The following is a 17,838-nucleotide window of genomic DNA, read 5'->3' on the forward strand; positions in this document are numbered from 1 at the left end:
AAGTTTTCAGAATGGCCCCATTTTTCTCAGAACTCCAGACTTGCACATTTCTAGTTTCAGAAAGTCACGTATACATTCCTTGCTTCGATTTATGATGTTGGCTCTTAATGCTAAGATGAGCAGCCGTGGGTTGACAGCAGTGAACACATTAGGCAGTGGTTTTCCTGGCCGGGGGAGGGGCACCGGGTAGGCATCTCCAGGCTGCTGGCTCAGGGGGCTTGTCCTCAGGTAGAGAAGTGGCGGAGCACCCCGCCCTCTGCTCTTCTGCCTCAGGCAGACAATGCCACACCATGAAGTTTGGCAGCAGCTCCCTGTGCCTCCTGCCTGGTACTGACTGTCATTTCACGTTCCAGAATGGCTTCAGAAGCTTCCTATGGTTTTGGCTAATACAAAGTCAGACTTGAATTGATAGAAGATATGTAGGAGATGGCCTTTGGGAAAAGCCACTCACCTAATTCTAAGTTGCGAATTGAAATTTTCATTCTTCATTTCTTCATGCAGTGCCCACTCAGTGGGTAACCTAAAGACTCCAGGCAAGACAAACTGTTTTGTGATGTAGATTTTATTAGGCAGGTCAGCAGGTTCTCTCCTAAAGCAGAAGTCCCACTGAATTAATAAAATTATTTGATTTAGTCTAAGCAGTACTGGGAAGTGTCTTAGGAGACATGCAGTTACAGGATTACCACGGTTCTGACTCATAGTGGACTCTGGACTTCACTGGTGACTGGGTTACTCTGTGCACAGTGCTGGGCTTGAAACATCTATTTCAGATACTGTTCCTGAAAACCAGACATCGTCCCTTTAAAAATCTGGTTGGGATGTCAGATTCTTAAAGGGCTGTTTGATTATTTGTAAATTCAGTTTGAAGTCTCAGGCCTTCCTGGTGCTAAGAGTGGAAGGTGATTCTGCTCCCCTTTCCTGCAGAGACCTCCCGCCACCCTCAGGACTGCTCCTCCCGTGAGCTCTGCTGGTAGCAGAGCTTGACAGCAGCAATCCTGTGGGTGGTTGGAACTGGACTGCTGAAGTCGGCGTTATGCAAGACCTGAGTGACCGGGCATAAAAGCCACTTATAACTCTGCGGGTCAGGGTCTGTCGGTCTTTATTCCTGTGGGAGGTTGGAGTGGCTGGGCGGCAGTGTATCCTCTCAGAGTGCTCCCTTTTGTGGGGAAAGGGGTATCTTCTCCCTTCTTTGCCTCGTGAGCCTGTGAGATGCTTCCCGGGTTGGAGAACTCCGCCCAGCACCCCCTTCCACAGCAGCCCCAAGGGACGACCAGTGAAAAAGCTTGCTTCTCCCCGGGACTGCCAGAGCTCAGGAAGGTCTTCAGGCCATTTTTCGCTGTCTTTACATGGATGGATGTTTTCAGCTTGCAACACTTTATGGAGAAATTAGTATGTTAAGTACCGTGCACAGTTAGAGTAGTTGCCAACTTCAAATGAATCCATCTCCTCTCAGTTATTGCCTTTCAAAATTGAAAGACACCGTGTGGCAAACATTTAGAGAAGTCAGTAACAGTGGAAATGTGAGCTGCAGGAATGAATGGCCATCAGTGTTACCAAAATGAAAAATAACTTTCAGAGTCAGTGTTTAAAAATCCAATTCCTAGTTTATTCATCAAACGCCTAGATCACACTGTATCTTAACCTACCCACTGATAAATGCCTTTTGAGAAACAGAGAATACAATTTTTAAAAACCTCATCTGAGACGTAGTTTTCTCTTAAAAGACAAATTCGGGACACAGTGAACTGGATTTTCAGTGAGCAAATGTTGGTTTACTACATCAACCTTTTCCGGGATGCTTTTTGGCCCAATGGGAAGCCGGCACCGCCAAACACAATCCCACGCCAAGAACAAAGCCGCGCGCGCAGCCAGGAAACAAAGCAGAGAGCCCAGCAGAAGCTGCTCGAGAACATTCCAGGTGAGGCCTGGGTTTTGCTCCTGAAAGTCGGACAGAAAGGGAGTGTCGTCAGCCCCACTAAGGCATCTGCCACTTAGGAAACATTATTTACAGTGAAAAAAAGTGATCATACTTTTTTCTTTGAAATCATGTCTTGTCCCTTGCTAAGAAATTATACTGAAGAGTCCCCAAAAGAACAGTACTGGTTATAATTTCACTAGAACAATGTTTTAGATAACAGAATTTTATACTTTAAAACCCCCTGTTTTGAGAGCTATGGTTTTAATTGGGGTATTAAAATTATAGTCTGTATAAATGCCTGTCAAAAAACTATTTTTTCCTGAAACACTGGCAAGAACCTGCCCCTCACGTTCCTCAGCGCCTTTATGTGCTGGGTGCGCAGGGCAGGGCCTCACTGGAGGTCTGTGCACGGTGCACTTGTATCAGTAGCAGCTTGGAATATAAACTTAATTTTTCAGATATGCTTCAGAGCCTTGTTGGACAGCAAAATGCCCGTTATGGTATAATAAAAATATTCAATGCACTTCAAGAAAAGAGAGCCAATAAGCACCTGCTATACGTGAGTAAAGCCTCCCAGAGGATTCACTGTTTCTTCAGTTGTACATTTCTGTTCACATATGGGGGTAGATTTTAATTCTTTATACTCGTAATCATTTTTATTACTTATAACTGAACCCATTTTCTCTGCTTTATTTTTGTCTGTTCAATTTGCTTTAAGAAAAAAAAAAAACCACTCCCAGTGGATGCCACCTCCTCTTCCCAGCCTGCTGTTGTTTCTCTCTTGTGCTGTAACATCTCTGCCTGACTGCTTTGCTTTGTTATTTCAACAAAGCAAACTGTTTCCTAGCTGTCTGTCTTATAATAGTGAGCAATATTAAATACCCTGATGGTCTGATGGTGGTTAATGGACCATGAAATAAATCAATCTGAATGGAGTTTATAGAATATGGATTCCTTTGGAGAGCAACTTGTTCACCAAGGAGCATCTCAGGCTTAAAATTAAATTTTAGTCTTAGATGTAGATATCTGAATAAATCTTCAGAGAAAAAGACTTTTTCTTTCTTTCTTTGTTGGTTCAGGTGCTGATGGAACTGCTGCTAACTGAATTGTGTCCTGAGCTGAGAACTCATTTAGATCAACTTAAAGCTTGTCAGGTTTGAGACTGCACAAATAAACCACCAGAGAAATGTCTGTACTAATAGACATGAAACATTTTCCTCTTTTCCACAGAGGGCTTGACTGAGACCCACACTGAACTTCTAGTTACCTCCCTCTAGTTTTATGTGAATGAAGCAGAATTGGGGAGGAAACTTGATGCTGTATATTAGGCAACAGAAAAAAAAAAAAAAAACACTTGTTAATTATTTTTATTTTAATATAAATCCTTTAAAGGACAACATACTGTTTGAAATATAAATGTTGATATGTGATAAGAACCTAGGAAATATTTTAAATATTTATGAAGTTTTGTTTTAAATGAAGAACTCTGAACATTGTACAGTTAATCTCCTCGCTGAGGACTCTGAACATTCCTCTGTTTGTGTGTACTGAATATTGTTGTGCAATGCTTTGTGTGAAGTTATTGTGAAAATTTTCCTGTCTTTATTTTTACCAAAGATTTCCCATAGTTTGAAGCATTTGAAGCAATAAATTATAAAAATGAATCAGAGCTCTGATGTTTAAGATGCTTGTATCTTTCTCTCAAAAAATAATTTGAAACACTGAAGGCAGTTCAGATATATATCAAGTGCCTTGTTTGCAGAAAATGTTGTGCATGTGAGTTCTTCTGTAAGGAGGTATAAAGGCTGTGCCATTCTCCCAGAATGAATGTGAAAAATATGATTTTTAGTTGAGTGAGAAGAGCCAAATGGGTGCTTAAAAAGCTGTATTCGGCATGTGGGATGGGAGCTAAATTTTGAAAGACAGGCAGGAATGAGATGGGGAAACAAAGAGGAGGGAAGTTACTTCGTGCTGCTCATGACTTGACTGTGTCATCAAGTCTTGGGGACTAGGACGGGCATCAGGTGTACAGACGTTGCTTTGTTTTCAGTAGTAGGGCATGGACAAGGGGCTTAATTTTCCTGGGTTTTACCATTTATTATGCAGTGATAAGGAAACACTTCCCCTTTCTACCCTCCAGGAATACTGAAAGAAACTAATTAAGCAGAAATTCAGTTTGAAATCCATGAAAGAAAAATACTATGTAAATGTCTATTAAAATGGTATTGATTATATCATTGTTAGAGCATACCTGCCAAGTTCTTGATATAAAACATAAGTTCTGAAAGAGAAATGATTAAAAATTAGTAAAGCAAATTTTATCTCTGAGATTCTGTTAGCTACAGCTCTTTGATGCTTTTCTCAAACCAAGATATTGTACTTCGGAATGATCATTCACAGCGACATAGAAAAGACATTCAGAGAAGAGAAGCAGAGTGAGGTCAGAAAGCCCAGGAACTTCACAGCAATTACTCTAAGTGCCCATCTTCTGTAATTAAACCAGAGCTGTTATGACTTCTCAATCTTAAGTCTTACCTCTTCGTAAGTTATCACCTATAAGGACTTAACTGAAGTTTTGATTTTTGTTTTTTTGTAAACAGTTAATGATCTTGAAGCTTTACCTCCCTTAAAGACTGACTCCAGTCACAGGTCAAGGTATGCATCATGGCTGGTGGCAGTGGTAGTAATAGTTTTCAGGGGCTCACTTGTGCTAGACGTGCCAGCCTTATGGTAACTACAGTAAACTGTGATTTTAACTTCTGTGTTGGATTCACTTAGGACATGCAAGCATAGCATATCACAAAATATGACATGTCACATTCCTACCCTTAGGATTTCTCAGACCTGTGTTCTAATGGCCATTAAAGTGGTCTTCACTTTGGAGACTGAAGAGTGACCTATTAAAAAGTGCGATTAAAGTCCCCATACACAGCTTTATTGCATTTCTGTTTTAAGATTCTTAAAGGCTCAAGGAAATGGACTGGGTGTGGAGAAGAAAATACCAGTTGGGAATATGGATCTTCATAAACTGAAGGAATGTTCTATGGATGCTATTAAGAAAACAAGAGCAAAGCAAGTGGGTTTGTATTGTAGAATGCTTTAAGTTAGGTTTTTATGAAATCTTGTAGTGGGCTAGAGAAATGGAAAAGTTGTTCCTGGGGAAGAACAGAGTCTTCAGTAGAGATCCAAAAAGCAAAGGACTGGTTTTCAGGGATGGTTTAAGTTTCTACTCTAAGAGATTTAAGGAGAAGTATATGGCCTAAAGTTTGTTGAAATTTCTTCCCTTTAGTTATCTAAGTTATCTAAGACAAAATGAAGTTCAAGTAATACAGACAAACCAGAACATGAAACAAAAGCAGGTAGTTTTGTGCCATTTAATACTTCGTTAGTGACCAGCGCCTACATATTAATTGTATTTTACCAGTGCTATGATCGGAGAAGGCAATGGCACCCCACTCCAGTACTCCTGCCTGGAAAATCCATGGACGGAGGAGCCTGGTGGGCTATAGTCCATGGGGTCGCTAAGAGTCGGACACGACTGAGTGACTTTACTTTCACTTTTCTCTTTCATGCATTAGAGAAGGAAATGGCAACCCACTCCAGTGTTCTTGCCTGGAGAATCCCAGGGATGGCGGAGCCTGGTGGGCTGCCGTCTATGGGGTCACACAGAGTCGGACACGACTGAAGCAACTTAGCAGCAGCAGCAGCAGTGCTAAGATGCGGATAAGGCGATGGCACCCCACTCCAGTACTCTTGCCTGGAAAATCCCATGGACGGAGGAGCCTGGTAGGCTGCAGTCCATGGGGTTGCTAAGAGTCGGACACGACTGAGCAACTTCACTTTCATGCATTGGAGAAGGAAATGGCAACCCACTCCAGTGTTCTTGCCTGGAGAATCCCAGGGACGGGGAAGCCTGATGGGCTGCCGTCTATGGGGTCACACAGAGTCGGACACAACTGAAGTGACTTAGCAGTGCTGAGTTCTTATAAATCACTTTAGAAAGGATGGGTGTGATTTATAAAATAAAGCCAAAACATTTACAAAGAAGGTGTCATTTGGGTATCTTAAACAATACTTTCAATATTTATTTTACAGATGTGTATTTCCTTTAAAATCTTTTGGATATGGATTCTATTTTTTCTGTCGGCTTTTGCCTTTGTAGATGTAATGGATAAGGAAAGTCTCTTGTAATGGATAAGGAAAGTCTCTTGCTGATTTAACAATTTCTAGGTCTTATACTGGTAGATGATTTGAGATTTTATCTTCGAAATACACTGAGGGTTTTAAAATATAGACAAGGATTTGAAGTTCAAAGAGACATCTTGTTTCAATATAGTAGTTTTACTCACTAAGATGTTTAAGGGAAGATATAGAGAGGCAAAATTGTAAGCAGTTTCTTAAACCCACTTATTTTCAAATTTAGATTTCAAGTTTTTCCTTTCAATTTGGAATTTTTAAAGTTTTGGATGACTGAATAAAATTATTAAAAATTCACAAAAGTAAAGATTAAAGAAATTTAAAGAATTAAACTTTGTCATTTTTTTGGTAAGTTTGTAGCACTTATACTATTAAAGCTAAGACTGCATCAAGTATTTCAGGACACTATATAAGAATGGAAAAAAACACTGGCTCTATAGAATAGTTTTCAATACCTGACACAATCTGGGCCACTCTCTAGACTAAGACTTGGATCTCTGAGGACTCTTCCTGCAATTTGATCTTGTTAGCTAGGTTTCAAGTTGTATTATACAAATTCAAGAATGAAGGTATCATGCCATCATGATATCATTAAAATACCCAGGTTACCATGCCACCATTAAAATACCATGCCACCATTAAAATACCCAGGTTAATCTAATGTGCGAGGCAGAAAACATAGCTGTTATAAAAATTATAAAAATACATACATTCTAAGCTGTTAGAATCGATGATCTTTGTTGAAGTGCATTGTGATCTAAATTCTTTGATGAATAAGTAAAGTGTGAAGTTCATCTGCCAATGCAGGATTCAGACGACAAGCCTTCAAATTCAAAGAAAGTTATTTAGACATATTTTGGACTGTTAAACCTTTTGTTTTTAAGAAGAGTACAGTGATTTAAGGGAATTTTGTAATTAAGATACATTTCTACTCTAATTGCTTAATTAGGGGAATTCAAGTTAACCTACGTAAAATAGATCATACTAAAAATAACCATGCTATTACCATTTGGGGGAGAGAGAAGTTTCAGTGCCCTAGTCTGCTGAAGACCACCACTGAAGCCCAAGTCCTTTTTCTTGGAGTAAAATACTTAGAATTTCCCTTATTGTGCCTCATCTGACGTGATTCCAGACCCTTCACGGGTATACTTTTAAAATGCAGAAAAGTTAGAGGAAGTATCTCCCATAAAATCCAGTGACCAAAACTGAGTGATGGGTCTGTATTATGTCCCAACCTAAGGAAAACAGTTTTACAGTTGTACCTGTTTATTACGCTGTTTTGTTTAGGATGAACATGTATCACATTTCTGGATATTTCTCACCCAGAGTTCTCTTTGCTTATGTCTACTTGGAAAGGATACCTAGTACAGAATCTAAAACTGACTTGGTTTGGAAACTGGTAAAATAAAAGAATGTTTAGATTTTAAAAAAGACAGCTGCTACTCATACTGATAAGATGGTGTAATGGTAGATACCTCAAAGGTTAGTTGTATTTTTGTACCATATTCTGATATTTGTGTTGATATGGGTTTAATACTGTGGACATTTAATTTCCAACAAAGTAATTTAGGGTTCCAAACTTGGTGACACATTGCAACCTCCTGGGGAACTTAAATCTGCCCGTGTCCATTCTAGGACATGAAACTGTTCTGAAATAAGGCCTAGGTTTTGGAATTCTTAAGAGATCCCCATGTGATTTTAACATGCAAATAATTTTGAGAACCACTGCTATACCATAATCAGATTTTTAGGCAGGGGACTTAGAAAATTCTTCTTTGTTCCCCTGCTCCAACTGAACAATTTGTGTATTATATAAATTTTTATGATCTAATTCCAATTTGGACTTATGGATGTCAGGTGTGCAATTTTTTGCTTTCTTTTTATTAAAAAAATGAATTTGCAGTTACTATTCATAATGACTGCCTTTCTCACTTCCTCTACAGTTTTTAACAGTTGTGTTTAGATGTGAAATCTATTCGGTAGAAATAAACTGATCACATAGATTAAAACATGAAAAGGCTTATTTTAACTAGCTGTAGTAGATGTCATGCATAAAGAAACCTTAATGAAATGTACTCTAATGTATACAGAAGGAAATAGAGATTCACACTTTTTCTGGGTGAACTAAGGCATACTTGTTCAGGCTTTAAGGTCTTAGTGCTGAGCCTTAGGCTGCAGATAGTGAAATAGAATAATTTGCATCAAAAATAGAAATTTTACCATCTGAGCTTAATTATGTTAAAAAGAATGAGAAAACTGTCTGCAAACAAGCTGCATGTCTAACAACTTCTGGGTAGACAGAGGTTATCTGCATAGTAAGTAAGAAAAAAACACTACTTTATAAAATGTTCAAGTCTCAACTAAAAACCTAGAAATTCTAATTGAGTCCATTTATGTTTGCGATAGGGCTTACTTTAGAATAATAGCGTTTGGCTGTCGCCTCATCCTTTGTGACCCCCAAGCCGAGCTGCAGACACCTCGCGTGGTAGAAAGAGGCCATGGCCATGCCTCTGCTGATGAATTCCGGGAGACAGTCCGTGACCTGGGCTATCATGGGGATGTCGTGAACCTCATCATAGTCAGCGATCCTGCAACACCCAGTTGTCAGATTTAAAAACACTATCACTTACGGTTTACATTTTTATAAACACATCCAGAAATTCTCCTTGTGCCCCAAGTGGTTTCCCTAGCATTTCTACAAGTTTTAGAACTGAATTGTTTGCTGTGTGGGGAAGGGTAAATACAGTCAACTAACACAAGTGGAAGAGGAACTAACCACAGTGGTTACTTGACAGCCCCTCTAGGATTATGCTTGTCAGGCTTAATAACCACTAGAAAACATTAAGTTTAAAATATTACTACCAAAACTCTTACCACTTTGCAGATTTAAACAATGGAGAGAAAAGCAGTCTTCTATCTCTCTGGGTATTTAAACATCAACCTTGAATTTGGACTTCAGTCACAGAGGACCAGAAAACACATTGAGAAACTTGCACATCTATGTTAGTGGGCAATAAAAAGTCATTCTTTATAACCCAGATACAGAGATGGACAATTATATGGAAGAGTCCATTCCATGTCAGCTGTGATACTGTAGGAAACAGGAACATGGACAATAATGGAAAGTTCCAAAGATTTTTAAAGGACTATTTGAAGTCTTAGTTTTACTCAGATGGGCACTTGGGAGATTTGGGACACTGGAGACCACACTGTCAAGTGGCCTGCTGCCTGGAGCCCATGATTCTGGGGAGGTGAGGGCAAAAGGCGTTCCTTCATCCTCCAGTGTAGATGTCCACTTCACACTGGGTGCCTGTGGGCTCTATGGGAGGGCGTGTAGGGAGGGCGATGTCAGCATGGCCTTACAGCCATTCTAGAGGACACCACGGTCTCTTTCTCCTGGCATGTTGCATTTGTGCATTGTGGATAAAGGTGGCAAAGTACACGGCCTCAGAACAAATTTCCATATCCTTTATGTTAGTGTTGAGTCTTTTAACCTTTCTCATTTGCTGTCCTCATCAAGCTACAGTGTAACTGTGCAGTTACAGAACCTGTGTCTGAGGGTGTAGGAAGAAAAAATATTTCTCATGTGCCAAGCTATGTTACATGCTTTATATTCACTATTATTTTTAATCAAGAAGAAAATACTTCTGCAAGATTGCAAAAGAACAGTCGGTGCCCTCAGAAGTAAAATTTGCTTAAGATCACTTAGCCGGCATATACAGCAAAGAGCATTGAAATCATGCAGATTGATGGCACAGATGTTTCATCAATCACTATCTGATACAGTAGCCCTGGGCTGTGTGTGTCTGTTTAAATTAAAATCCATTGAAAGTTACAAGTTCAGTCCTCAGTTGCACTGGCCACTTTGCAAGTGCCAACAGCCATCATTTCCAATACTCCAGTGAGTTCTACTAAACAGACCAGGCACAGAACATCTAGTAAGTTTTTGTAAATACTTTTATCCAGTTACTCACCTTTTGGAAAATGCAACACACTTTGTAAAGAACTTCATCTTATAGTAATATTCCACGAGATTCCCTTGAGCATAGACATTGCCACGCTCCGCTGCTTCCCTCAGGCAGTGCAGGGCAGCCTCAGTGTCTTGGCGGATACCTTGTCCGTAGAAGTACATGAGCCCCAGGGCACCCTGGGACTCCAGGTTTCCATTGCCACAAGCTTCTGAATGCCAATAAAATGCCTAAGAAAAAGCACAATTCCATAGTATTCACCAGGTAGAATTTAATTCATCTCTAGGACACAGCTCCCGCCTCTTGAACACAGGTCAGGCTGGCACCAGTTTCACAGGCCTCAGAGAGGGTGCTGAGGGAGGCTCCCCTGTTGTCTCCCCACAGTGCAGGCCAGGTCATTGGCTTGAGCTCAGCTATTCAGGTTTTGGGATTTTCAAGTTTTCCAGAGGAAGCACAGAGAAAGTGGGAAACAGGAACCAAGTGTCTGAAAGGCTTTGTGAAGCGGCACAGCAAGGAGACCAGCTGATGATGTTAGATGGCGGCCATCTCTCAGGCCCACTTGGAGCTCTGATAGGATCAAAGACAACCAAGGATACACACCTGCATGAGGTCCAAGCACATCCGCCCTGTGAGTCTGAGTTCACAGGGATTTCCAGGTAGCTGTTCAGCTTTCTGCCAAGGATCTAGGGGGGCGGGGGTGCAGGGAGCGGGTGCTGGTGGTTACGTGCCTCCTACAAGCTTGCCTTGAACGCCTCATTTCCTCCTCCCTACAAGATTTCTTGGAAACAGCTTCCATCGCTGATGATTAAGAGACTGTACTAACTCACCCTCCTCTTTTACCTTTATGGTAGAGTATTTTGTAGGTGTGTTTTCCACAGCACACAAAGTGCTCACATCTGTGGTCTCCTTTGGTAGGAGGCAGCATTCATAGTTGAGGAAAGGGCGAGATGAGCTTGGAGATCCTAATATGTAAGTTTCCTTTACATTTTAAAGAATTATGAGCTATAGAGGACTACATACTTACTCCTCACCATCCTCCATTCACAGAAGGAATAGTGAACCAAATATTAATCTACACATGATGCTAGTTTATCAAATGGACCACTGTTACCTTCTCAAGCTCTTTGGGCTCCTTTGTTGAGTAATACAATCCTAGGATACTCTGAGCCTTCACACTAGCTTTTGGGTTCCCATTGTCTGCCGCAAAAAGCCACAGTCTAGAAGAGAAGGAGAAGGTGAGTTATTCTTTGTTTAGAACATTTGATGAAAACAAAATCTTGTTCTTAGGCCAGATTACCTTTCAGCTTCCTTGTCTGATCGTTTAACACCTTTTCCTTCGTAATAAGCTCTTCCAAGGTTGTAAGCTGCTGCAAATTTTAAGTGTCTTGCTTTGGGGCATGGAGAATCAACAATTTTCTTCATATATTCCACTCCTTTTTCCTTCCACAAAAGAAAAGAACAAGACAGAAAGTCCCAGTTCAGTTTTACCCAAATCCCAGTTTAGTTTTACCCAAACTAAGTTTTCTGATAATGTCACGAAGCGTTCATGCTCTGACATGATGTAGTCTCAAGTCTGTACCTAACAGTATGGTTGTCCCGGAGTCTGCAGGGCTAAAGATAAATAAAAGTCCATCTCCCAAGTCAGCGTTCCTAGGAGCTCTGGGATGTAAGGCATTTCTCCCATATTACAGCTTCCACAATTGCATCACCTCTCAGTATGAGTGCCTTTGTCTCTTCTCATGGTCCTTATTTTGAATCAGCACAGTTCTTAGAACTTGTCAAAGTGTAAGAATAACCAGACACTCAAAATTTTAACCCTTACAGGATGCCTGTGAGCCCTAAACCCTGTCTTCTTTCTTTAAGCACACTTTCCCTAGCTGTGCTCAGTGATAAATTTATATCTTACTACACTCATCTTCATATGATGTCTGTGTAGTCATAAAACACAGAAGACATCCTAACTGCTAATAAAAGGTTTGCCCTGCCTCCGAAAACCCAGACACGAACTGTTTACCAAACCAGGTTCCTCCTGCCCAATGCCCAGCAAGCCAAAACACTGAGACACCAAGGTTTGCAGCAAAGAGGGTTTACAAGGCAGCCAAGTAGATGGGAAAACAAATCTCAAATTCTACCCCCTGCAAGGCAAGGGGTCTGGGGTATTTATGGGATGAAGAAAGCAGCCATTGGAAGCATGTGGAGCAGGGGGAAAGTGACTGGGAAAAGGTGTGGGAGTCTTCTGTTCTGTGCAGGTGTACCTAAGCCGGAGGGCTCTGCATGTTCAAAAAGTCACCAAGCAATGGACACTTGTGCATGCCCAGATGAAGGGCCAATGGTTCCACCCCGTCTGAACCAGCTCAGCTCGAAGTAGACATGCCTGACTCCAGGTTCCTAAAAGGAGCTTGGGCAAGCATCTTGTTTAGGCTACATGCTGCCTGGGAGACATACCACTCTTAAAAGCACCTGGATTAGTGAAAGCAATCAAAATGGATTTGAACGTGGGTTTCTGTCCCCACCTTACCTTTTGACCATTTCTCACTCTTGAGGAATGGGGGCAAGGACAGCTCTGGCTAATTCCTGCTGATAAGGCCTAACATGGGCTTGAATCAATCTCTTAAGCACTTATTTGAGAATATGTTCCTGGTTTCAAGTGAGCATCTTTTTTAATGTGGATGATTTTTAAAGTCTTTATTGAATTTGTTATGACATTGCTTCCATTTTATGCTTTGGTTTTTTGGCTGGGAGGCATGTGGGGTCTTAGCTCCCCAACCAGGAATCAGACCCGCACCCCCAACACTGGGAGGAGAAATCTCAACTGGATCACCAGGCAAGTCCCTCAAGTTAACATTGTGATCCCAAACAAATACCACTTAGGCACCAGCTGTCAGGGTATTCACAGGCCCAACACTGGTAATAAAAATTGTAGATAAATATGTACCAGGTTGGGAGCGGGGACAACTATGTACCCTCTGAGGGCACACAGAATACCAGACATATTAAAACTTAAGACTCTCAAAAAAAAAACAAAAAAAAACCTTAAGACTCTCATCCTTGGGGATTTTACTTTACTGTGAGCCAGGGATCTCTGTCTTATAATACTTTTTACCTATTTGAGTGTCTTGATCATTATCAGTTGACGGAAACACTCAGATAATATGCAAGGGACACAGGCTGGGAAAGTTAAGTGTGGTTTCTGAAATATCTTCGCCAAACAGAACCTTAGCAAGGGGAGATGCCAAAGGTTTGGTTTTGTTTTTTTATTCTGAGGACAGGAGGAGAAGACCAAATTTTCACTTAGTCAAGAAAATACAAAGGACAGGAAATTTACTGATTAGCCTAATTCAACAGTCACACCTGAAGTCACAGTGAAGTTAGGGATGGTCAACAATTAATGACAGGCACAACTAAGGGGTCAGCATGATCAAATACAGAAGGTTTTGGATGACAGCCAAAAGGTAGAGAAATTACCTACTTTTGCCAAAGACTGAAAAATTCTGATCACTGAACTGTCCTTCCAAGCCTGGGAGGTTATAAACAAAGAGAAAGCGGAACAAAAAACAATCTGATAACTAATGAGTTATTTAAATTGCTCTCTGAATTTTACTTTCTCAAGCCCACCACCACAGCAACCCCATTCACCTTTCTTTCCCATGGCTTCTTCCTCAATAGAAACTTAAGATCTGTGGGGGGTTCACTGGCCCACTGGGAGCAGCTGGGGTTGATATTCCTCCTGAGTGTGGTTTCCCTCTCCTGGCCAGTTCCTCATAAGGTCCCATTTGTTGAAGATGAAACTGGGCTTCAGAATGTTTATTCTCCACAACTTCAGTCTAGAGGTTCATTATCTCCTCCTCTAAGAACTTAAAGGGGTTTTGCTGTGCATCCAAAGCTGAGGACCCAAATATGCAGAAGCCGGCCACTCCCAGAGATTCCTGCAGCAGTCTCTTGGTGGGGGCTGCAGCTCTGCCTAGAGCTCCTCTTCTGTCAGAGGGCAAGTCTCTGTCCTTGTGAGAGTTCAAAACCCAAATATTTACCAGAGGGCTGAGAACTCTGCTTTTTCTTGGATACCTGATAGCCTCGTTCAACCAAAAAGGCTGAAATCAAAATCACGTTCTGGCAACTTCCCTGGTGGTACAATGGACAGGAACCTGCCTGCCAATGTAGAGCACACAGGTTGGATCCCTCATCTCAGAGCAACTAAGCCCATGTGCCAACAACTATTGAGCCTGTGCTCTAGAGCCTGGGAGCTGCAACTACTGAAGCCCGCATGCCTAAAGCCCATGCCCAGCAACGAGAGAAGCCACCACAACCAGAAGCCCAAGCACTAAAACGAAGAGGAGCCCCTGCTCACCACAACTAGCGAAAAGCCTGCACAGCAACGAAGACCCAGCATAGCCAAAAAAAATAAAGAAATAAAAATCATATTCTGGTCTCAAGTGTCCTTTGTCTTACTGGTAATCTGAATACCATCCTACCTTCCTCATTTAGTTGAGGGTCCCTTAATCTTTTGCCACAATTTCTCCAAATATGATGGGTGAAGTTTTAAATCCTCGAGGAAGTACTGTCTGGCAGTACTGTTGCTTAACTCTTAGCATCAGAAAGCAAACAACTCTTGGGATTTAAAACAAAGAAGTGCAAGAAAAGGCATCTGTCAGCTCTCATACAGGAGACCCACACTTTGCGGACAGATCAGTGACAGTGCAGGGCTTAGGGACTGTCCCATGAGCCTTTTTTACAATTTGACTGCTCTTAAATCCTGTATAAGCCGACCTCAGGTGATGCCCTAACTTACATAGGCCTAGCTCTCTGCTCTTGCTGATCTCTCGTCCACCCAGGCCTCTGGACTCCTCTTTGCAATCTCTCCTGGAATAGCTGCAGGCTCTTCTCTTTGGGGTACAGCCTGCAATTTGCAAGCCTGCTCTGGTGGTACTTTAATGCTCATTTGCCCAGGGGCAAAGGTAACCCTGGTATTTAGTAAATCTCTCAGAAGGGGAATGGGACATTCAGGCATATTCCCCATCTGACAGTCTAGCTCCTGGTAAAGCATTTTCAAGGTTTGTTTGGACACCTCAGCTCAATCCTCAGTAGCCAATTCCTAACATTTAGAGTCAGACACACACATACATGGACAAGCAAGACTAAAACAAAACCATGGCCCTGGGCCTGTGACCCAGATACAGAGGCCTGTAACCTTCCGTACTGTCTGCCAAAGTCCCTCCAAGTGGGCCTCTGATCCATCATCCATTCAGGGTTGCAAAGACAATCAAGGCATAGTTGTGTTTCTTTAATGAAGTTACTCACCCAAAAGAAGTCTTCCAAACCCAAAAGCCCCAAACCTCCAAAATGTGTTACTGAAAATCAAATCAGGTCTGGTTGCTCACCGCTCAGAAGCCAATACTTGAGAGGCAAGTCTGGTCGAAAGTTTTTTATTCTGGAGGCCAGCAATGGGAGAGAACAGTGGACTCAAGTCTGAAAGCCAACTCCTCACTGACAATCAGTGGGCAAGAACTTTTATAGTTGGAGAAGGGGCTGCATGCAGAACAGCACCGTCAGTTCTGACAGTCATCTTGAAATTGGTCGTGAAGTGGTCTGATCAGTGTCATCTTGATTGTATTAAGTACACTTAATCTTTGGTTCTAGGGTTTGTTTGTTCCCATTTCTTTGGGGCCAGTTCTCATGGTAGTCTGGTCATCATATATTTAACTTCTTCTACCTGGTGGGAGTTTCGGTGGCTACAAAACAGCTCAAAGGATGTGGTTTAGAATATTATCTGTAGCCCTTGAGGAGGAACTAAAGGGCTTTGGCTTCGTTTAATGGCTGAAGTAGTGTAATTTTGTCTTGTTTTCCTTTGCTTCAACACCTTCATTTCTCTGAATTCATTCTTTGAAGTTTTTCTCCACACAAAAGGCAGGCAGAAGATGTGGGGATGGGGAGCGAGAGCCATAGGGTCTGCTCGTCCCCAGGTCCTCAGTGCCTGCAAGGGGCCAATGAGCCACAGGTGAAAGCTTTATTTTTACTTACCTCTTGGCTGCCTCACCACATCTGTTACCAAACTAGATTTGTCTTGCCAGACACACTGCAAGCCAAACACTGAGACACCAAGGTCTGCAGTAAAAAGAGGGTTTATTTGCAAGGCAGTCAAACCAGAAGACAGGAAGAACAAACCTCAAACCAGCTTCCCAAGGCAAGTGGCTTCAGGTATTCACAGGATAATGAATAACGCAGCATGGCAGTTGGAGATGTAGGGAGTGTGGAGGGCATGGGGAAAGGTGCGGTGACTGGTGGATAATTTTCGCTCTGCGCAGGTGTAACTAAGCTACAGGCTTCTGCACATTTAAAAGATCACCAAGCAATGGACACCTGTGGATGCCCAGCTGGAGGGTGGGTGGCCCGACCCAGTCTCAACCAGCTGCTCAAACTAGATGCATCTGACTCCCAGTTTCTAGACAACCACTTGGGCAATGGTTTAGGTTTATGCTCATGCTGCCTGGAGGGCATGTTAGCTTTAAAAAAACCTTGACAAATGAAGGCAGGTGAAATGGACTTAATCCTCAGTTTCAAAACCTTCAAAGTCACTCCAAAGAAAAAAATAATATTTAATGTCATGTACAGTTGTGTATGCTTTTTTCTAACTTTTACCCCTCACTGCTCTCTCAAAATGCTGTTCTTGGCTAAACAACACAGTAAAAGATGAGAAAATAAAGTGTTTTACTGAGTCCCAGATCACATGGATCTATTTCTGTGAGTGTGTGAGCAAGTGTCTACCATTCCACCCCAGCTTGTTAGTAAGAGAGAACTTAAGGTACAACCACAGTAGAGTGACGTGTTTGTGCAAATCCTCCCACAGATGGCAGTGGTTAAACTGGGACCAAACATATAGAACCACTTTTTAAAGGCACTAGGAAGTTTACCAAAGCAAACATAAACTGGAAAAGGAGTAACTCTTGAAAACTGCAACCGAAAGGGATCCTTGAAATTCAGTAAACCCCAGAGAAGATACATAAAAACCCTCTCCTAGGCACACATCATAGTCAAACTGCTGAAAGCTACAGACGCCTTGCAAAGCAGCCAGAGAAAAAGGCCACATTACATACAGGAAACATAATACAAAGCTTCCCTGGTGGTTCAGATGGTAAGGTATCTGCCTGCAATGCAGGAGACAGGTTCGATCCCTGGGTTGGGAAGATCCCCTAGAGAAGGGAATGGCAACCCACTCCAGTACTCTTGCCTGGAGAACTCCATGGACAGAGGAGCCTGATGGGCTATAGTCCATGGAGTCACAAAGAGTCGGACACAACTGAGCAACTAACACACAATACAGAGACTGACTTCTCATGAGAAGCCAGGAGATTTTAGAATGGCATTTTTAAAGTGGAGTAAGAAAGAGCTCAACCCCAAAACAATTCATTAGAAATGAAGGTAGACTGAAGACATTTTCAGGTACTCACAATTGGAGATAACTCATCACCTGCACATTATGCAAAAAATGCTCTTTAAAGGAAGTTTTTCAGGTTGGAAAGAAATGGAATACAGTGCCAAATGGGAACCCACCTTGATAGGAAGGACTGAAAAGCCCCAGACATGGTAAATATGTACAAATATAAAAGATACACAGGCACATATATACATACTGGTGTGTATGTATTTTTTCCTCTCAATTTCTTTCCAAAGATATATGATTACAGTAAACATAACTATTTTGTATTTGAGGGTTTATAATGTAAATTTCAAGACATTTCAGGTCTACCACACAAAGCACAT

General features: G+C 41.7%; 2 protein-coding genes across 9 annotated transcripts in view; one reads left to right on the forward strand and one right to left on the reverse strand.

The window, feature by feature from the left end:
* SNX25 (sorting nexin 25) overlaps positions 1-3,587 on the forward strand; it is a 91,766-nt gene extending 88,179 nt beyond the window's left edge. For all 3 annotated transcript variants that reach the window (XM_070781728.1, XM_070781727.1, XM_070781729.1), the window contains 3 exons: positions 1,725-1,918; positions 2,377-2,477; positions 2,998-3,587. In XM_070781728.1, coding sequence (XP_070637829.1) covers positions 1,725-1,918; positions 2,377-2,477; positions 2,998-3,078 — 376 coding nt within the window. In that variant the 3' untranslated portion in view covers positions 3,079-3,587. The remainder of the gene's footprint in view (positions 1-1,724; positions 1,919-2,376; positions 2,478-2,997) is intronic.
* The window catches only part of LRP2BP (LRP2 binding protein), a 31,565-nt gene continuing 15,311 nt past the window's right edge, over positions 1,585-17,838 (reverse strand). For 5 of the 6 annotated variants that reach the window (XR_011564548.1, XR_011564546.1, XR_011564544.1 and 2 more), the window contains 7 exons: positions 11,381-11,523; positions 11,195-11,300; positions 10,090-10,313; positions 8,529-8,703; positions 6,826-6,938; positions 4,170-4,199; positions 1,585-1,938 (listed from right to left, as the gene is read on the reverse strand). Coding sequence is in view for 1 of the 6 variants with exons in the window: in XM_070781732.1 (XP_070637833.1) it covers positions 6,873-6,938; positions 8,529-8,703; positions 10,090-10,313; positions 11,195-11,300; positions 11,381-11,523 (714 nt within the window). In the remaining 5 variants the exon portion in view is untranslated. Of the gene's footprint in view, positions 4,200-6,825; positions 6,939-8,528; positions 8,704-10,089; positions 10,314-11,194; positions 11,301-11,380; positions 11,524-17,838 lie in introns of all 6 variants that reach the window. The other variant, XM_070781732.1, reaches the window with a different exon arrangement.

This window comes from Bos indicus, chromosome 27 (assembly GCF_029378745.1).
Source record: "Bos indicus isolate NIAB-ARS_2022 breed Sahiwal x Tharparkar chromosome 27, NIAB-ARS_B.indTharparkar_mat_pri_1.0, whole genome shotgun sequence".
In the NCBI taxonomy this organism is placed as follows: domain Eukaryota; kingdom Metazoa; phylum Chordata; class Mammalia; order Artiodactyla; family Bovidae; genus Bos; species Bos indicus.